A 22,552-nucleotide genomic window follows, 5' to 3' on the forward strand; every position below is an offset into this window, starting at 1 on the left:
TGAATTAGCCATTTGTAATGACTTGCTGGTCCGGGGGACTAAACTCATACCTCCTTCTGAGCTGCGTGGGAATATAATTGATCTTGCTAATGAATCCCACTCCGGTATGTCGAAAACCAAGGAACGTATTCGTTCCTCATACTAGTGGCCTGGGTTGGACTTGCATGTAGAGAGAATAATCAGGGATTGTGGCATTTGCAGTCTGAGTGATAAGTCAAAGATGGTAAGAGTTCAACCTATGTGCATTAGGGATCTTCCTTCTGGTCCTTGGACCGATATTTCTTTTGACATTTTAGGTCCTGTTTATTCTGATGGGCAGCAGATTTTCATTCTGGTTTTACTAGACTTGTTTTCGAGGTGGCCTGAAATACATTTCACTTCCTGTATCGAGTCTCGCTCTGTCATTACATTTCTTGAAGTTGTGTTTGCAAGGGAGGGTCTTCCGCAATCTATACTTACTGACAATGGTGGGCAATTGGTCTCTAGAGAGATGGAGACATTCTTAAAGGAAAGAGGTATCTTACATAAAAAATGCTCACTGTATCACCCAGAAACCAATGGAATGGTGGAAAGATTTAATAAGGTGTTAAAAGAGACCATTTCGTGGGCTAAGGGTGCAGGTTTAAATTGGAAGGAGCAAGTTCTGCAAAAAATTGAGTGTTATAGACTTACTCCCCATTCCTCTACTGGCAAGTCCCCTTTTGTTCTTTTTAAAGGTAGGCTGCCTTGTACGTTTTTAGAGCCAACTTGGGTTAGAGACTTTGGCAAAAGCTTTGTTGGTTCTGACGTTGATGCTGATTCCCCTCATAAGCTAGACTTGAGTTGGCGAGAGCAGGAGGAGAAAAAATGTTTGGAGAGGAAGGTACAGTTTGATTCCAGACATTCTGTTAAGAACACTCCTGTGAAGGTTGGGGATTTGGTGGTGGTGAGGCTTCCTGGTGCTAAGGTGAAATATTCTTCGCCAATCAAGGTCATTAAGGTTTTTGAAAATGCTGTCAAGACCTTGGATCACAGAATCTGGAACTTGAATAGGGTTTGTGTTTTTTCTGGTCTGTGTGATTTTCAGAAGTCTGTGACCAAGGATCCTGTTGGGAAGGGGAGCTCTTCTCTTGGTCTGGAGGGAGGTTCTTCTCTACGTTCTTCTACTAGAATTGTTAAGAAACCTTCGCATTTGAAGGATTACATTATGTGATTTTGTTTTTGTTTTTTATTTTTTTTACATTTTAACCTTGTTTTTTTGGGGTGCTTTTATGGGGGGAAGGTGTGTGGTATTCTGCATTTGTTTTACTCTCTACACTCTCCTTCCTCATTCTACTGCTGGTTATGTCTCATTCTGTGACATCAATGTGTGACATCACAGCTTGTGGGTTAGAATGTATCTTTTGAAACCTAGAACTGTTTATCCTATTCAGGCTGAGGTCTGGATGTGCTTCTTTATGTCTTGGATTAAACCTTGGATTTAACTATCTAAATCTGAGTCCTGCGTGTTCCTTCAACTCAAAACCAGGATCTTACAGGAGGTTTACTGGGAGGTGTGTATTATTGCACATAGTGCACTCATTCAGCTCTTCAAGACAAGTGGACTCAAAACTATGCTATTTGTGGAAAAAAGATAGGCGAGTGGCTTCTGTGCCACAGTTTCTTTGAGTGTAAAATTTGGGAGTGTTTAGAAGTCAGTCACTTCAGTGTAAAATAACGTTCTTGTTGTTTGGTCAATATCATTATTATGTACAGACCATGACGGTGGTCCGTACATAATAAAGATATTGCCCATGTATATTGCTCACCTTCTCTTGATAGCTTGGTTTGTATTTTAACCAATGAGCAGAGTCCAGACTCCTGGCTCTGCCTGGGAGTGAATGTCATCTGAAGGGAAGTGAGACCACGACACCCAGAAAGCATCAGATTGTCAAAGGAAGACTCGAGATCCAACCCGCAAGGGCACAAGATACAAAGCCAAGTCAAAGAGTCCCTCCATAGCACCCCTTTACGACTCTTACGCGTCTGTGTGACAGGGCCTGAACACATCAAACATGTAAATATTCACGCACGGCAGAAGCACGCTCAACGACTTGTCAGAGTAGGTAAGTACGTAGTACCTCTTCCCTCACTCGTAAGTACTCGTGTGATTCGCCCTTTGTATCTTCTGAAATGGGGTGCCTTGGAGGGAGTGTGGGGTGCAGAGGTGCCCTGGTTGGTCATTGGCTAAGACTCGCTGTCAGTTCTCGCACCATGCGTTCAATCTCGGGTGCCTGTAGCTCTGTGAGCGCAGCCCGCAGCTCGCACTCTGCCCTGCGGATGGCTCCAGCGAGTTCACTCGGGGCCCCCCTCTTGAGCTCCTTGCCGCTGTGTATGAGGCTAAGTACATCAAAGACTACGAAGAAAGCACTGAACACTACAGTGGTGCTACCAGCTACTCTGGCTAAGAGGCGGCCGCTGTCTAATACCTGGAGAGTTTTCACTAATTTGGAGAAATGCAGGCCGGCCTGGCCGACTCCGATGAACATGTTACCAAAATCTCTGATTTCCTCCGCCAGGTGACTGGCGACCTCTATTTTTTGTTTGATGTTCTCCAGACGTGTTTGACACTCCTTCATCAGCGCCTCTACTTTGTCTTTGTCCATTTTGCTGTTGATCGCATCCACCACAGTTGCCCCTGCAGAGGTGACTCCCCCTAATGTGGAGACGCCGAGTCCTGCACCAGCTGCCACGAGGGATGCCCCCCCTGTAAAAGGTGCAAGGAGCAGCCCCCCCAATGCCAGCGCTCCCCCAGAAACACCCCACAAGCTCCCGAGAAAGTTCGCTTTTGTTGCATTAAGATGGAATGTGTCCAGGTCGGCTGCGATTCTTTGCAGTGTGTCTGCGGTTTCTCTCAGCTTCTCCACCTCTAGGAGCACCTGCGCCAGGTTCGTGTACAGACTTTGCTTGCTTTCCCGAAGCTCCGCCCTGTTGGAAGAAGGAACAAAAGGCGCTTAGTGAAAGCTCCATGCTGGTCACATGTCACCACGACCATCACCTGCTTCAACTACTCACACAGTCTTGTCACTTAAAAAAGAAATACAATATCAGCTCCCTCGGTGAAGCTGCGGGGGCGCAGCCCCATAAGAACCCCCATGGCTGTCAATATAGCAGCAGTGGGGGCTGGAGGAATTTGAAAGTGGTGGCCGTAAGTGAAGCGAGCAAGCCAGATGTTTTTGAGGGTGGCTTGGGGGGTGCCTTCTCCACCCCCAATTTCTTTTTTTAATTTGTGTCTTTTCTTTTGGTGCAATTTTCAGCACTATTCCTGTGATAAATGGACAGAAAATGCAGTTCTTGTACTGGCTTCAGCCTGCCACCCTCCCTCTACTCACAATGTTGTGGTGTTCTTTCAACTTTGGCACTGGGGAACCAGCTTCAATTCTTGGCACTGGTTGAATATACTGTGATTCTGGGCCAATCGCTTACTCTTCCATGTCCCTATAAAAACCATGAAAGAGTCCTAACTGGTGCTCATGTAACGCTCTTTAATACATATGGGTGGGGTTTGCGCTATAAAAAAAACTGCAGAAGGAGATTCAACACAAAGGGGCCCATTACAATGTCGGGCGGATTGCCCCCGCCAGGCTGGCGGTAGCCACCACCAGCCTGGCGGGGGCAATCCGCCCGACATCGTTGCACTAAAGACCCCCTGCCATATTAGGATGGCGGGGGGGACATCTGCGGACAGAAAGACTGTCTGCCGCTTTTCCGCCCCAGTCGTCTTGCGGTCGGGGCGGAAAAGGAATAATACGGTGGCGGTGTCTATCAGACATAGCCAGCCATATTAAGATGACCTTCCTGACATGCTTTTCCGTGGTGGCAATGCCGCCACGGAAAGGCATGCAGAGACTCCCTGCGGGGGCCCGTTGCGGGCCCCCTGGGAGTCCGGGGGGTGCACATGGGGGGGTACCTATGGTACCCCCGGCATTTCAAGGTGCAACATGGCAGGTGACGTAAATAATTAATTTACTCTCTTAATTTCTATGCAGGTAAGTACTTAATCAATAATAACTCAATCAGAAGGAAAGAAAACAGAGTCCGTGGTGTTAGAGTTTCAAAGGGTTTTATTCCTCATAAAGGAATCAGGATATCATGTTCTGACCACCACAGGGGTGTCAGAAGGGATAGAGCGCTCAAGTTTATTATCAATACATAGCTTATATACTTGATTTATACATAGGAATCAATGTAAGAGGCGTAACAGCTGAGAGAAGACAAGATAACAGTATACACGTGGTACTAGTACATCATCAAGAGGCGTAAACTAGGCGTGAACTAGAGGTGTGTGCTAGAAACGTCACTGATAGGTGACGCAAGTGGGTGGCACCAAGGGGTGGTGCTAACAGAATGTTGCAATGTCAGCAGAAATCGGAAGCTTGAATGCGCGCGCAGCTGCATGACGTGTGATTGACGGGGTGCAGGGAACTTGACATTTACACTGACGGAAAGAGACAGAAGTCTGGCATGTCAGATCAACTTGTACTTCTATCATATCTGATATCTGATGTTTAGGAACTATACTATCTGGGCGGAAAGGTCTCTAGGGCAGAAGCTACTCTATGCTAACTGTGGATGCGTGTATGAGCGCCTAAGTGTCTACATGTGAAGCGTGGGGGCACGGGGCCTTCCATGGAAGCATGGCAACGGAGGCTATGAATTACTTGCATTAAGACAGATCGGCCCTTTGGCTCTGCAGCTGGAGAGGATGTTTACAGGATCTAGTAGGCAGGAATGTATTCTCGGGGAGCGGAACAGATAACTCGAAGGTTATAGTCAGTCTTGGCAGAAAGCAGGCTTGAGCTGAGCGCGAGGGGCCGCGCTGAAAGTAGGACAGAGTTCACGAGTACAGAGGTAGCCTGGGCAGAGCCAGGAGCCACAAAAGAGGTTCAGATGGCAGGAATTCAGGGCCTACTCTGGCTAGAGCAGGAAAAAGAGAAAAGTGTACTACAAAAAGACGGTGGCATAGCATACTTAGGAACGGGCTATATAATCCATTCATGGTGGATCTGAAAGAGGACAAGTTAACGTTGGACGCAAATGTATTTGCGTCTTCATAGCTGGCACAGGAGGGAAGTTACATGCACTTTAAGCTGGTACATGGAGTCGGTGGGGTACGCGCTAGGGAACACATCATGACCAAAATTTAATTTTCCTCATTCCCTCCTTGTTCCCTACGGACCCTTCATGAAATATCGATCCTCATGAATCGATCAGTCTGTTCTTGTAACATCATTTGTTCTTCTTTCTTTCGGTTACGTTTTGAATGAAAACTGGAATGTTCAATACAAGAGGTGGCACACAGTCCACAAATCGCTGGCCCACACTGCAGGCACAGGCAGCAACTGAATACTAGGACTAGGCCAATGCCTAGGAAGGATAGGATCTTCCATCCCCAAGCTGTTAACGTTGTCCAGAACCAACCGGACCAAGTCCAGGTGCCTGGAGTCTGATGTATCTGATTTGCAATCTTATGGAGACGGGTGATAGCTTGATATACAGATGGTGCATTTTGTGGGATGAAAACACAGCAGCTTGACCCGATGACCTTACAGGCTCCACCTCTATCTGCCAAGATGACGTCAATTACAAGACGATTCTGAAGGACAACAACCCGCATAGCGGACTGCTCTTCTGTTAAGTTACCTAGGGCGGAGGTAGTTTCATTTACTACTGCTTCAAGTGTTCTAGTTAATCTGCGTATTAATTTACTATTCTGGACAGGGCCTAAAAAGAAAAAGAATCCTTTATTAAAATCAGTGTACTGTTCCCATGCCGTTTCTGTGTAGTCGACAAGGGGGGCATCTCTTCTGGGTCTATTCTTTACTAGATTGCTATTTCTATGGTAATCAGAAGGAGCTAGAAAAACAGGTGGTAGGAGGAATGCAATGTAACAGGTACCATCCCAATCTGGAGGTAGACGAATGTATGCGGTATGACCACACACAAAGTAAGAATGACTGATAGCTTTGAAAGATGATTTTCCATCATCACTGAATTCGACCACAGTAGTGCATTTACTATGACCTAAGTGTACTGAACCTTTCTTCTTGATACATAATTCACCAGTGACTGGTAGTACTGACATAATGGGCAGAACTGGTGCAGCTTCGGATTCGACAGTAAGAATCATAAGGCTAATTGTATAATTACCTAATCCATATACTTCATTTTCTAGATCAGTTCCTATTCTAATGGGAAGTCCCTCCTTATCCGGGTAACAGACATCGAGCAGGACCAAGTTCAGGTTTCCCCAAACCCAACCCCCATCGAAAACAGCGATGTCAGGATCTAAAGAATTAATTATCTTAAACCATGCTCCGCAGGAGCCATTGTGAGTGAACGGATACGGAAAGAGAGGCAGGGCTCCCTTGTAATTCTGGTAGGGAGGGAGTCGGCCACATATCCAGCAATTTGTAGCATTGTTAGTTTGATGAGAATGATGTAACATACTAATGAATGTATTGTTGCGCAGCGCGAGTCTGTAGGAAAGCTCATGAGGAGGTAACTCACTAAAAGTGTGTTCAGCAGAGACATTGTAAGCAGATTGTTCACGCTTGAAAATAGGATAGTAGATAGGTAACAGGATGCTAGCAACAATGATTAAAATACTGAGAATAAACATAATTATTAGTGTCACTATGCAGTGACTACGAAGTGATTTGCAATATGTTCTTTTCTTTTCTTCTCTCTCTCTAACTCGATCTAGGGGATACATGTCAGAAACTATTTAACCGATTCACCTAGGGGAGGACTTAAACAATTAAACTGTCTGACTTGCTAGATCGTAATTTCATGCGGTATTGTTCTTGAGGAGTCTTTTCTCTTTTGACTTCGGTAAAGTCTTTGTTATCACAGTCTTTGGTGGGGGTGGGTGTGTCTTGTTCCGGTTTCAGTCCTGGGAATGTTTTGATATGGCTTAGGTGGACCCACCCCTTTCTGCCTTCCAACTTGACTGCGGTCTTTGTAGTTAGAAGAACGGTCTTCGGAGACTTCCAGCGGGGCTCCAATGGACTTTTCCTGTCGAAGTTGCGGACAAGGACAACGTCCCCGGGGCGGACGTCATGCGGTTTCACATCGGTGTTGTCAGGGAAGGCTGCGGCAACCTGTGAACGACATGATTGGAGTGCAGACATCAAGGAGGCAAGGTAATCTGTCAACATATTAGAATCAACATCGGTTATCTTTTTAGGAATGGGCGTCCCCCACATATTCGGTGGTCTGCCAAAGACCACTTCGTACGGAGATAGCCCTGATCTCGAATGGGCGACCATTCTCATATAGAATAGTGCCACTGGCAGGGCGACTATCCAGTCGACCCCTTTTTCCTGACATATTTTGGCAAGGCGGATCTTTAATGTCTGATTATGCCTTTCTACAAGGCCTGCTGCTTCTGGATGTCGGACACAATGGAACTTCCACTGGAATCCCAATAACAAGGAAACTTCTTTCATTAGGGCAGACGAGAATGGCTGACCGTTATCTGAGTACACGACACGAGGCAAGCCGTACCGTGGGAAAAATTCACGAACCAACTGTTTGGCAGTGGTCGGAGCAGTGTAATCTGGGACTGGGTATGCTTCGGTCCAGCGGGACAGAGCACAGACAATTACGAGAACATATTTAAATCCTCGACAACGGTCCATCTGGATATAATCCATCTGGAGGACTTCAAAAGGGTGATCGGGAGGATGGAATCCACCTTGCTCTACAGGGACGCTTTTACCTGGATTGAACTGACAACAGATCATGCAAGTACGCACTTTCTGTTTTGCTGCTGCTCGTAAGTGTTTATTGTACCAGAGATTTTGCAAACTGTCTAGCATTGCTTTCTCTCCTAGGTGAGCAGGACTATGTGCTGTATTTATCATGACTTGAACCATAGAGTCAGGGAGAAACCATATAGATTTTCCCTTCGTCATCCAACCTTGATCTGTCTGGATCCCTCCTAGTTCAATCCACTTCTTTATTTCTTCTGGAGTAGCATGTGTCTGAATGTCAATAACATCTAGTGTGGGATCTCTGACTTTCATGCAGTTTGTCGGATCTGTTGTCTTTATCGTATCAGTTGTCTGAGTGTGAGTCAGTGCTGTATGTTTTGCTGTCTGATCTGCCAGGTCGTTACCCTGGGAAACAGAATCTGTGACTTTAGTATGTGCTTTGCACTTCATGACGGATATGCCTGAAGGCAGATGTATTGCTTCTAACAATGCTTGAATGAGTGGACCATGTTGTATCTTTGTACCATGAGAGGTCAGGAAACCTCGTTCCTGCCAGAGCATGCCGAAGTCGTGTACGACTCCGAACGCATAACGGGAATCAGTGTATATGTTAACATTTCTGTTCTTGGCTAGTATACAGGCTCGGGTCAGAGCGATGAGCTCTGCCGCTTGAGCAGACAGTGTATCAATACGGTGTGTTTCTTTAACTTCAGTTTCAGTGGTCACGGCATATGCGGCCACTAACTCTCCTGTACTTGTTCTCATGCATGAACCATCCACATAAAGTGTCAGGTCTGGATTTGTCAATGGAACATCTGTTAAATCTCGTCTGGGCTTTGTTACTGCATTAATGATCTCTATACAATCATGTGGAGCTGGATCTGTCATAACTGTAGGTAACAATGTCGCTGGGTTCAAGATACTGCAGCGTCTGATTTCTATGTGTGGCTGGAATAATGTCAATTCGTAACCTGTAAGTCGTGCTATAGTCAAATGTTGAGTCTGGGTTCTGTTTAACAGAACCTCTACAGAATGTGGAACTTGTACTGTTAACTGATGACCTAAAACAATTGAGTCGCTTTGTCTGATTGCTAATGCTGTTGCTGCTACTGACTTTAAGCATGCAGGGAGTGCCTGGGCTACTGAATCCAATGTACTTGAAAAATAAGCACAAGGCTTATGTGAACCTGCTTGATCTTGAGTGAGGACAGACAACGCTGTGCCGTCACGTTCTGTAACAAAAAGTGTAAACGGTTTGCTGTAACATGGTGTCGCTAAAACTGGTGCTTGGCATAAAGCTTTCTTTAGTTCCTCAAAGGCTTGTGTGTGTTCCTGAGTCCAAGGGAGGACAGTCGAAGTCGCTGCCTCCTGAGTCGTTAACTGAATGAGTGGTTTAGCTAGAAAGGCATATTGAGGAATCCATTGTCTGCAGTACGAGGTGAGGCCTATGAAGGCCCGCACTTCCTTTTGTGTCTGGGGTTGTGGCATGTTTACAATTAATTGAATGCGATCGGGAGTGAGCTGTCTCCCCACTTTGGACAGCAAGTGACCCAGGTACACAACTTGCTGAACACAGAATTGGAGCTTTGAAGGGGACACCTTGTGTCCCTTGTCGGCCAGGAAATGCAAAACTGTTAGTGATGCTTGTTCACATTCGGGCTCACTTCGTGCGGTGATTAGTAGATCATCGACGTACTGTAGTAAGGCGGTATTAACTGGCATTTGAATACAATCTAGTTGTCTTTTCAGTGCTTGACTATAGATGCTGGGGCTTTCTGTAAATCCTTGAGGTGCGCGGGAAAATTTGAAACTTCGTCCATTTAAACTGAATCCGAAGAGATATTGGCTCTCCGGGTCAATAGGTACACTGAAGAAAGCGTTCTTGAGATCGATTACAGTAAAGAACGTTGCTTCTGAATCAATAGCCGTCAATAGGGAGGAGATATCAGGGACCACAGGGTACTGTGGTACAATACATTTGTTCAGTTCTCGAAGGTCAATCACCAGCCGATATACTGGCGGTGCATTGCGGTCTGTACGTTTAAGAATTGGAATGATGGGTGAATTACAGATATTGGAGTCGGTCTCTACGACCACTCCTTGGGCAATAAGCTCTTCAATTATTTTCAGTAAAGCCACTACAGCATCGGGTGGTAACTTGTATTGTCTGATTCTGGGTAGAACAACTCCTGTCTTGAGTGTAACACGATATGGAGTGATATGCATACAACCTACATCAGCTGGGCCTTTTGCCCATAAGTGGTCTGGTACATTTTTCAATCTGACATCAAAGTCACGTAAAACGTAATGACCCTTGAAATCCCGTAGAAAGAGTCTGACTCCTTCCGGGGAACAGCATATGATAGCTCCTAGAGCCTTCAGTGTTTTAATTCCTAACAGATTTTCTGGACATGATTTCGTAAGTAACAAATCTGTAACTCGAGATAATGGACCCACAGCTAGTGGTACTGGTTCTGACACTTCATTTACAATAGGCTGTCCTGAAAAACCAAGGGAAACATTCTGTGAGCCTGAGAGGGGTGCCCCTGGAACTTCATTATGACTTATAGTAGTGCGACTTGCCCCTGTGTCAATTAAAAACTTTCTGTCTTTTCCTAATACGTGACTATGTACATAAGGACCTTCTTGATCTACAGGAATTTCAATAAGAGGCAAATCACCTTCCCTCTCTAGGCTGTTTCATGTATATCGCTGATAATCTGGATATGCCGACTGGGCATACTGGTACATCTGTTGTGAAACTTGCCGGGTTGCGGCAGCGGGCTGTGTCTGAGCATGCTGTGGCTGTGGTACTGCTACGGTCTGTACTGTATGGGACTGATCATGCATAGGCTGTGTATTCTGCATTGGCTGTTCGTTCTGTGAGGTCTGTTGATGACCCTGTTCATGTCTAGGCGGACGCGGTCTTTCTTTAGTTTTACCTGTCTCGATGTTATGTTTCAGGACTGGACATTCATGTACGTAGTGACCTGGCTGCTTGCAATAATTACATGTCCCTTTAACGGGAGCGGCAGAATGATTGGTCTGGGCCCCACCTTTTCTATGACCCTCGGCTGGAATTGTCTGAGCTACTAACATTTTCATTTTCGTGTCTTTCATACGTTTCTGTTCCTGATCTTGTTCTTCCCTAATTCTGTTCTGGTGATATTGTAACATTTGTAACATCTGTGATGGCGTATTTGCCTGCCAAGTACTTTCAACCTTGTACACTCTATTTTTAACTAGTGGTAGGGCGTTCTCTACTAATTTTGTTACAAAAAGGTGTGGATATGACTCGCTACTAGTTTTTAGACCACTGTTTATGATGAAACATTTCTCAAATCGTGAATAAAAGTCACTAGTATCTTCATCTTGTTTCTGTTTACAGGACGAGATTGCGTCCCAATCTTCCTTTCTAGTTGTCAATAATCTTGGCAAAACCTGTACGATTAAACCTGGTAATGCTTTAGTCAGATCCCCAAGGCCTAACCCTGGGACTCGTTTGCTTTCTTCGTCTTCTATTTCCGCCCATGCTATCTTTGACTCTCCCACCTCCCAATCCTTTTCCTTTAATTTCTCGTAAATGCCCGTGGGCAACAGTACTTTCAACATTTTCGTAATATCATCATACGTGTAATCTCCCATTAGTAACATGTCCTTGAGCTCTCTGTGAAAACCTGCAGGGTCTTTATCATGGCACGGAACTAATTTCTTCATTTCTAACAGTTCTAACTTAGTCAGTGGTGTGTGAACATACACACGCTTCAAGCGTTGGTCCGTACCCATAACTGGGTGTACTTCTCGTAAGGGATTCTGACTTTCAATGCCACCACCGCATTGCATGTGGTACGTTTTTCTTTCTGGAGGCGGGGCGGGAACATATTCAGAGCTTAGGAAGTTGTAATACTTACGTCGTTGCTCTAGAATTATCTGTATTAATTTGGTACTAAAACCTCTCCATCTATCCATGAGTAGTGCTTCTAATGTCTCGTGTAAGGGACCTGGATCAGAATGACGATTTCTGAACTTGATGAGGAGGTGCTGAATCATATATACACCTGCTATTTTCTGCTCTTCCGGGGAAAGGTTCAAGAATGTCTGTACTAACGTGTCATCATTATACATGTCTGGGTTTTCGGCCCATAATACAGCTGACCGAGCTAATTCCTGTTCGTCCATAGAGTTCAGTACATGGTACCCCATTCGGTCTCGAAGCCTTTTATCAGTTTCCTGGAACTGATGTTCAGAAGAATTCGGATTTGTTAACTCAGAGAGAAAGACTCTCTTACTTTCTGGACGGACACCCTTCCTAAGGTAGGCTCCCCTACCTACATACGCTATAGTATCTGTAGATTTTCCTGATGCTTTTCCTGATGTTTCTTGTTCCTCTTCCTCCTCTGAGGAAGTTTTATCATTCTCTTCCTGGTGTGCTGTCAATACTGCCTTTCTTATTTTCTGTGACATACTGGCTATACAAGTCCCTTTATCATGCCTTGCGTCTGCTATATTTTGACCCCACTTGTTCAATGCGTCTAATTCACTTTGATCTGTCCCAGGCCTGTCTCGTTCTCTTATCACAAAATTTATGAAAAATCGTAATATCTGTGCTTGAACGTCAACTTTCTGTTTATGCATGGCAGCTTTAACACTTTCGGGGTCTTTCCCTGTCAGTATGAACTTGTATAGTCTGTCGAGAATTTCCTGCATTCCTACATAGCATAGCAAGTTATCGGTGGCAGATCTTAATCGGAGTGATGCTAATACCATCAAATCGTCTTTTCCGGGTACCGGATCATATCTACAAACTGACATCCTATCTTTGAATGCGTCAAGCCGGGATGAGTAGGGAGACTGGAAAGGATTCTGCGTGTCCCTTAAATGCAATCTGTGTGTCGGTGGCGGGGTCTGTAGACCCGCTGTCGCACCTCCTGAGGCGGATGCTTGGGCATTATCTCTTCGCGGAGTCTGGATTTGAACTTGAATTTGTCGTTTAGTAAGATCAGGTAGGACTGGTTTCGGTAGGTCCGTTTTGAGTGGGGGAAGTGGCGGAGCTGGCGGAACAGGGGAGGTCTGTCGTGGTACCGGCGGAACATTATCTGGGGGCGCAGTGCCGCCCCCATCCCTGTCAGTAGGCAGGGCACGAACAGGCAGATTGGTGTAAGCTGGTACTACATCCTCTAGATATGAATTTAGGAATATGTCTTTAGTAGTTTTATGCATCACTTTAGTTGGGACTAATGGTGTCGGTAAGTTTTTCGGTATTTCGGATTCAGTTTCAGATGTGCCATCTGCGGCAAGATACATACCATTTACAAGATTATTTCGGGCACGGTCTATTTGTTCTGTTTTTACTCGGATCCCTTCAGTAACTAATTCGTTTTCTTGCTCTTTATCTGATTCTTTAAGTCTGTCTTCTCTACGGAGTGCTTTGTCAGCACGCTTACGTGATTCCTTACGCCAAAACTCTATGGCGTCCTTCTGAGATTGTCTGGCTTTCTTTTTCCATAATGCTTCTTCTACCCTCATGATGCACTCGGCATCCCACGTTCCAGTGACAGGCCATCTGTGTCTTTCGTCTAGGTGTTTGGTATAATCGGCCCATAAATCTAGATATAATATGGCATCTATGCCGTGTTTTTGATACATAAAATTGCCTGGAGTGTCCCTAGGGGGGATAGGAATTTCTTCCTCCAGTAACCCTTTCCTGGTTCCTATCTGTTTTAACTTGTTAAAGAACGGCATCTTGCTTACTTATTACTGCGTCAGACCTTTATTCCTTAATACTTTTGACAGCTAGATTATACGAGAAACACAATAATACACGTTTGAACAGTCACATTCATACCACAACATTAATCACATAACACATTGTAGACATAGATGACTACCCCCTATACTAGATGTACCGCTCAACAGTACGGATACACTGCTGTAACAGTGCAGAAATTCGGAATACTTGATATACTGCTAAACAGTACAGATACACTGCCAAAAAACAGTGCAGACCGGACTTGCGTACCCAAACCCGTCTAGATACGACCCAGCAATGGTACTCACCGGGAAGCACGGAAACAGAAGGCCTCGGAAAACTCGACTGGGCTCGACTCGGAACTTCGGAAAACTTCGGAAAACTTCGGAAACTTCGGAAAACTTCGGAAAACTGGTGGGCCTCTTCACACCTCGGACCTTGCTTCTTTCGGCTGGGCTCTGGTCGGGATCCTCCGCACTCCTCACCGCCTCGTCTGGGCACTGATCGCAGTCTTCGTCACCTCCGTGGGTCAGAGGGGGATGCAGGAAATCCTGCCAGTACACGTGTAGTCCGTCTAACTGATGGCAGGGGACACAGTATGCAACGCACCAACCGGCGCGTGAGGTGGGGGAGGGGTCCCTGTTCGGGCGCCAAAATGACGTAAATAATTAATTTACTCTCTTAATTTCTATGCAGGTAAGTACTTAATCAATAATAACTCAATCAGAAGGAAAGAAAACAGAGTCCGTGGTGTTAGAGTTTCTAAGGGTTTTATTCCTCATAAAGGAATCAGGATATCATGTTCTGACCACCACAGGGGTGTCAGAAGGGATAGAGCGCTCAAGTTTATTATCAATACATAGCTTATATACTTGATTTATACATAGGAATCAATGTAAGAGGCGTAACAGCTGAGAGAAGACAAGATAACAGTATACACGTGGTACTAGTACATCATCAAGAGGCGTAAACTAGGCGTGAACTAGAGGTGTGTGCTAGAAACGTCACTGATAGGTGACGCAAGTGGGTGGCACCAAGGGGTGGTGCTAACAGAATGTTGCAATGTCAGCAGAAATCGGAAGCTTGAATGCGCGCGCAGCTGCATGACGTGTGATTGACGGGGTGCAGGGGACTTGACATTTACACTGACGGAAAGAGACAGAAGTCTGGCATGTCAGATCAACTTGTACTTCTATCATATCTGATATCTGATGTTTAGGAACTATACTATCTGGGCGGAAAGGTCTCTAGGGCAGAAGCTACTCTATGCTAACTGTGGATGCGTGTATGAGCGCCTAAGTGTCTACATGTGAAGCGTGGGGGCACGGGGCCTTCCATGGAAGCATGGCAACGGAGGCTATGAATTACTTGCATTAAGACAGATCGGCCCTTTGGCTCTGCAGCTGGAGAGGATGTTTACAGGATCTAGTAGGCAGGAATGTATTCTCGGGGAGCGGAACAGATAACTCGAAGGTTATAGTCAGTCTTGGCAGAAAGCAGGCTTGAGCTGAGCGCGAGGGGCCGCGCTGAAAGTAGGACAGAGTTCACGAGTACAGAGGTAGCCTGGGCAGAGCCAGGAGCCACAAAAGAGGTTCAGATGGCAGGAATTCAGGGCCTACTCTGGCTAGAGCAGGAAAAAGAGAAAAGTGTACTACAAAAAGACGGTGGCATAGCATACTTAGGAACGGGCTATATAATCCATTCATGGTGGATCTGAAAGAGGACAAGTTAACGTTGGACGCAAATGTATTTGCGTCTTCATAGCTGGCACAGGAGGGAAGTTACATGCACTTTAAGCTGGTACATGGAGTCGGTGGGGTACGCGCTAGGGAACACATCATGACCAAAATTTAATTTTCCTCACAGGCACCGCGCGGACAAACAGAGAATTCCTGCCAGCCCCCTACTCAACTTTTAACAGTTGCACAGGAAAAGAAGCTCTCTCTGGGGTGTGGTCTGCTGAGGCGGAAGGTGCTGGATTCTGGCAATGGGCAATGGGCAGTTGGAAGGAGGAACACCCTGACTGCCCCCCTGGGCCCTAGCAGCGCCAAAAGAAGAGCCCAGGGCTGGTGCGCAGAAGCAGGGGCCTCTGCCCAGGGAGAAGAGAGGCGCAGGGAGCCAGTGAAGACCGCTCCCTGCAGAATGCACCCTTTTGTAGACCAGGAGGGCAAAGAAAAGTACTCCCAGAGGCTGGGGGTGCCACCGGAGCAAGAAAACAGGCAAATGGGGCAGATCGGACCCCCAGGGGCTGAGAAATAGCCACCGGAAGAAAGGTGACCTTTGACCCCTAAGAATACCGACGACGAAGCACATCATAAATGCCCCCAGGGTGGGTCACATCCTGTGGGCTGTCCCAGGAGGGAGCAAAGTCGGAAGGCGCCGTCGCGCCTGTAGTGACCACTGACGTAGGGCACTAGGACCCTGTGGGTCACAGGGCAGTGACCAGGTCACTGGACACGACATCCTGTAGGGGACAGGAAGTGGACAGAGGACGGCAGACTGAGGACGAGGACAGACGTGCTGAGACAGGCAGGGCCAGAGCAACAAATAAAGAAAGTATCTAACCTCCGTTTGGTGTCCTGTGAGTCTCTGATGATTGTGCCCACAACTACACGACATCTGGCGACGAAGGGAAAGAATCACCACAACATGCGTGAAGTATCCGTCGTGCATGGAAAACATCGAGGAAGCTAAACGGAGACGCAAGGAGCTAGACAGGAGCCCACCCCGATCAGCGTCCTACAAGAGTCAAGAAAGCGCGGTAAGAAGCGCCCAAGAGCAGCACCAGTGCCGAACAGAAGCGCGAGGGGATCGCGCTCGAAAACTCAAGCGCGAAGTAAGATCAGGCAGGACAGCCAATAGGAACGCGGCACCAACGCGGCACCAACGCGGCGGCCATCTTAAAGTCAGGAAAAGCGAGATTTCGATCGCGAAATCTCGCGGGAACACGGGCGGCCATCTTAACTGGGACAGAATAGAAAAACAACAAGAGAAGACCCAGGGCAGCCATTAAAAGGGCAGGCAAAACGAAAGGAAGCAGAAAAGGAAGAAAAGAAAAGAATAAAGGAGCAGAAAACAAGGAGAAATACTCCTACAACAAGAAATAACTAGCAATAAAAGATAAAATAAGAAGAAACAAGAAGAAAGTAACAAAAAGATCAGAAATAAAATACATACAAAGGCAACAAAAGGAAAGAAAGCAAAATGCCTGAAACAAAGCAAAGTGCACAGTATCGCAGACCAATGCCTTTCAGTGTATCAGAGCCACAAGTGGGAATAAGATGGGAAAAGTGGATTGTGAAGTTTGAGCGATACATGGAGGCGACAGATGTAGTAGAAGGAAAGAAACTAGGACTATTTCTAAATCTAGTGGGGGATGAGGTGGATGACCTCCTGATAACACTGCCAAAGAGCGAAACAGAAACATACGAAAAGCTAATAAAATGTCTAACAACCAAGTTCGACCCCCAAAGAAACGTCGACTTTGAAAGATATAGCTTCAACATAGCATTTCAACAGCCGGAAGAGTCAATGGACGATTTTGCAACAAGGCTGGGAAAGCTAGTGGCTCACTGCAAATTCGAAAAATATGACAATGAACAGGCCATTCGCCTAAGACTGATAGAGGGCTGTCGCGACACAGAATTTCGCACAAGACTACTAAAAGAACCTATCACTCTAGAAAAGATTCTAGATCTAGCGAGAGCGGAAGCAAGGGCAATGGTACACGCAAGACAGATGGACCGAAGAGAAGAGCAAGTCCACAGAATGACGGACACAAGCAGCACCGGGAATTGGAAGAGACGATCAAAGGAACAAGCGACAAAGAAACAAAGGTCCCAATGTTACAGATGCGGTCTGGAATTTCCACACCGAGGAACATGTCCAGCATTTGGCCAAACATGCAGAAAATGCAACAGAAGCAACCATTTTGCCACCATGTGCCAAGGAATGCAATAAAAAAATGGACGAGGAAGACCAGGGTGACCAAGAACAACAACAAACAGACATGTACGGCACATGGAAGCGACTACCAGGAGCTCGTCGCTGGAGTCGGGAGAAGAGGAAGAAGAAGAAACAACAGGGAAGGTGGAACGCCTATACCTCATGTCCACGGACGAAGGGTATGAGGAAGAGCACATCAGATTAGTGGATAGGAAATCAATAAAGAAGACGGACTGGGTGACCATCGACGTAGGACCTCACCAAACAGAATTTGTGCTGGACAGTGGGGCCACGTGTAACATTATGTGTGCCACAGAATATGATAAAATGAAGAGGAAACCACCGCTACAACGATCAAATATAAGAGTGTTTACCTGGGGTGCACAAAATCCAGTAACAAACATGGAAAAATTCACGGACACCATGACACATAAGGGCAAGACCGTCACAGAAGAAATACATGTGCTACGAGGAGACATTCCCGCACCATGTCTATTGAGCAATGTAACAGCGAAAATCATGGGCCTATTAAAGATGATGTATCATGTGTCGGACAAAGAAAACATATTACAAGAGTACCCAAAGTTAACGAAAGGACTTGGAAAGCTGAAAGGACGACAAATAACTCTGCACATAAATGAATCAGTCAGACCAGTCGCCCAGCATCACCGAAGGGTACCCATTCATCTACAACCTCAGGTGGAGGAAGAAATAAAGGCACTACTAGAACAGGACATCATTGAGCCAGCGGAAGGGCCAACGCCATGGGTGTCCCCAATAGTGGCTGTACCAAAAAAGGACACTGCACAAATTAGAATATGTGTGGACATGAGAATCCCCAACACAGCTATTGAACGAGAACGACATCCGGGGCCACATCTAGATGACATGATAAGTTGCCTGACAAGAATGAGAAAATTTTCAAAGCTAGACCTATGCAAGGGATACCACCAACTGGAGCTGGACCAGCAATCCAGATACATAACGACCTTCTCAACACACCTAGGCCTATTTCGTTACAAAAGACTAAGCTTTGGAATACCGTCAGCAGCAGAGATCTTCCAGGAAACGATCAGGCAGATCATTAGACCAATCAAAAACAGTTTGAACTACACGATGATATCCTGGTCTTTGGCAAATCAGATGAAGAACACGATAAGGCACTGAGGGAAGTATGTTTACAGCTAGTAGAGGTGGGCCTAACAGTAAACGAGAAGAAATGTGAACTGGGAAGAGAGGAACTAGTGTTCTTCGGACACATCTTTTCGAAGAGAGGGATGAGACCAGATCGCAGTAAAGTAGACACCCTTGAAAAAGCAAAAGAACCAAAAGATGTCGCCAAAGTGCTCTCATTCCTCGACCTTGCCAGCTATTGTGCGCGATACATAAAGGACTTCGCGACGGTGAGCACCCCACTGCGAGAACTAACGAAGCAGGGCCAAACATTCGAGTGGACCACAGAATGCCGAAAGGCGTTTGAACTTCAAATTTGGAAGGAGAAACCCTTAGTGAAAAGGGAGAGGGTTAAACGTCGCGAAACAATACAAGTTCCCTTTTCATCAAATCAGAACGAGAGACTTTCGTCTCTAGGAGATTTATGGCGGGCGCTTAGGGTGAGCCAAAGTAAGTATCACAAAGTTGTGTTAGGATCACTGAATTTACACTCTATTTCATACCCCTTACTCAACATCATTATGACCGAGTTAGCATTGTGAAAAAATATAGATCTTTCAACTGTGACATGTATAAAGAGGAAAATTTATTATAAATTGTTTTTGTTCAGGCCGATTTTGGAAACATACATTCATTGATAAAAGATTTATTTTTGTTAAAAACACATGATGTAGCAGTAATCACAAAAAAATTTTTAAAAACAAGATACACTTCACTGAATAAAAGATTTATCACACAAACAGAAAATTGTCGACGCGGCGTTTCGGTGATATTAGATCGTCACCTTCTTCAGGACAGTATGTTATTTAAAATCACTGGAATTTAAAAGAAGAATACTATATTAGCATTTTGTATGGTATCTTTGCGGCTGAACAGTAATCATCATTTTCTGACTATACATCATATCCTAATGTCACAGTAACTCTATGTTTTTAAATCAAAACCATTACACTTGTTCCACAATCTTTTACATAGTGTACTCATCCTAACTCTTCTACATTACTGTTCACATAGTTATTCCCTTCTGTGTCTGACTACACATCATATCCTAATGTCACAGTAACTCTATATTTTTAAATCAAAGACATTGCACTTGTTCCACATTCTTTTACATAGTATACTCATCCTTACTCTTGTGCATTACTGTTCACATCGCTATTCCCTTTTGTATTCGTGAATCCTACAACTTGTGTTTGTTCTCACCCTTATTTTTGGCGTCCTTTAGTGCCAAACAGTCTCTAGTACCTATGGGGGGCTCACTGCTTTGAAGACCATCCCACAGTCTTTTCATTTCTTAACGACAGGTATATTAGCTTTTTACATACCTTTAGATGTTTGTAGGTCAATCGCTTTTTAATTTGGCGATGTCCAACCTTATCAAAATTTTTTCAATATCTGCATAAATCAATTGAGAGATAATGCGCTGAATCATTAGTTTGCCCTTTTGGTGAATCTTTTTTATATCTGAGTTCATCATGGGTATGTTGCCTTAAATGTTTACCTTTCTTTAGGAAAAACTGTTTCTTAGTTGGAGTGGGTCAGGGTTGATCCGCTACTCCGTGAGGATAAAATAGTTGTCTGCCTATTGGGTAAATCATTAGATTAGGTGACAATCACTTCTTTTTTAAAAAAAATTTTTAAAAGAGCATGCCATCGTATTACTTTACTATTATTATAAGAAAGTCTTAATAGTACCTGAGGTCTCTGGCAGAAGAATCTTATGCAGAGGACGGTATACCTTTCACAACCCAGTATTTCAATCAGCTTTCTTTTTAACCTGGGGCTGGATGACAAATACCCAAACAGAGTAATTTTAGGGTTTTCCCTTAATTTAGTAATGTTTTATGGGTGACCTGTACTTCAGGTTGTAATTCTTACCTCCCAATTTCTCTTTTGGTTGCCTGCTATTGGATTGTATAAATCAGGATTTCCAGGCGCATTCAAGGTGGAAGTGTCCTTTTACTATAAAGTAAATGAAAGGATTTCAGGGTATCACTGTTTTAAATCCATTCCGGTTAAGTAATTAATTTTAAGACTATCTTGCTATTTTATATCTAAATGTCTTGCAAGAAGTTGGTCTTACCTCCCAATATGCCTTTGTAGTGCCCACTCTTTTTCATTTAGAGCGCAAAGTGTCTGGTGCACTCAGGTTAAGAATGTCAACTTAATCTAAAACAAATAGGGTAAAAAAACGGAAGTGTCTAGTTTAGATGCTCTCCGTTAGGGAATCATTCATTAATCAAGGTTTTGGGTGTGGAGGGTTTCGGGCTTAGTACTTACATTTCAATAAATGCCGTCGCGTTTTCCGGGTGTTCTCCTCTGCCGTCATGCGAATGGTCTCTGGTTTCCACTGCGCTCTATCTACGCATTTATAGGTCGCGCAGGGAACTTAATTGGGCTCGAGTAATTTCACCTGTTTCTTGTTGCATTCAATTAGGACGCTGTTTTTTCGGTCGGCCATCTTTGAGTGGTTACTAAATCGGGATCTATCCTTCTTTTGCCCCAAACTTATTAGTTTACTCTCCATATGTCTCACAATGCGCTTCCATTGATTTGTTTTCTCTATTTTTTAGGTATTCGAACTATTATTGGTTAAACTACTGTTTATTTCGATCGCGCGTTAGATCCCACTTGTTGGTGAACGTGTGGGTAAGCGCGAAGAGGCTGAGATTGTGGCGGCCATCTTTAAATATGTTTTTGCTATACCGCTTCCTCTCTTTTCGATAGAATCAGTTTATTGATTCCTCTATGGTGGTCACATAAATATGTGCGAGGAGTGGTGACCTTATGGGAAAAGAACGATAATCTGTCACGGTGTTTGGTAATTCCATTTTTCCTCATAGGTGCATTAAAATTCTTTTCGGTCTATTTCTCATTAAATCTCCCCGATATTAATTCCTCCCTCTATTCGTGATTTATTGGGGTACTTTAAAAGGGGCAGGGTTTACCTCTAGGATCATTTAACATCCACTAAGTTTGGTTTCACACAGCGGCCATCTTTGAGTGGTCTCTAGAATTGGCCAGACCTTAGTTTTATCATAAACGCTAGTTATTGGCTGTGTATTGGTATTCCAGATAGGATATATTATTTGGTCTCTAGGTCTGGAGTTATTTCTTATTATATCTTCATGTTATGATGTTATGTCTAAATGATTACTGGTTTTTATTTTATATTTCCCTTGATGTGTATTATGATTTATGCTGAAGGTACTACAGGATCCTATCCCACTCTTCTTTGCTGTTTAGTCCATTATTAAAGGTATTGAATTTGGACATGTAGTATTGCTCTCTCTTTCTTCTTTTCATGTCCAAATCACCTCCTCTGTTATTTAGTCTGACCACTTCAAGTATACACCATCTGAGATCCTCCACATTATGTTTTTGGGTATCCCAGTGTTCAGCCAATGGGGCGTTGGCCCGTTTGGATCTGATGGCTGATTTATGTTCGTTTAGCCTTAATCGGACTTCTCTGGAGGTCTCGCCAATGTATGCTTTTTGGCAGGGGCACTGGATCATATATATTACGCTTTGAGTCCTACAATTGACTAGCTCATTTTGTTGGTGAGTGACACCATTGTATGTCACTTTGGATCCCTTTAAGATCTGACTACAGTTCTTGCATGAGCCACAAGGGAAATTCCCTGCTGGGGTCTTTCCGTCTATTGTTCTTACTTTATTTCTTCTCTGGTCATCTGGATATGTATGAACCAGGCAGTTTCTGATTGTTTTATTCCTGCGAAATGCATAGATTGGTTTTGGCATAGCTGTACTGTTCTGGTTTTGGAGCAAGTTCCAATTTCTATTAATTAAATTTTTTACTTTGTTGCTTATGCTAGAGAAATTTGTGACACACACTAATTGGGATTCCTTTGGTGTGGCCTCTGTTTTGGGCTCAAAGATGCTTTCTCTGTTAAAATATTTTGCTCTTTTGTATGCTCTCTTTATCATT

General features: G+C 44.6%; 1 protein-coding gene across 4 annotated transcripts in view; it reads right to left on the minus strand.

Moving 5' to 3' along the window:
- Window positions 1-980: 980 nt before the first annotated feature.
- Window positions 981-22,552, minus strand: part of LOC147729489 (apolipoprotein L3-like) — a 205,446-nt gene continuing 183,874 nt past the window's right edge. For all 4 annotated transcript variants that reach the window (XM_086954355.1, XM_086954358.1, XM_086954357.1 and 1 more), the window contains one exon: window positions 981-2,946. In XM_086954355.1, coding sequence (XP_086810481.1) covers window positions 2,199-2,946 — 748 coding nt within the window. In that variant the 3' untranslated portion in view covers window positions 981-2,198. The remainder of the gene's footprint in view (window positions 2,947-22,552) is intronic.

Source organism: Lissotriton vulgaris, chromosome 2_1, assembly GCF_964263255.1.
Source record: "Lissotriton vulgaris chromosome 2_1, aLisVul1.2, whole genome shotgun sequence".
NCBI classification, from domain to species: domain Eukaryota; kingdom Metazoa; phylum Chordata; class Amphibia; order Caudata; family Salamandridae; genus Lissotriton; species Lissotriton vulgaris.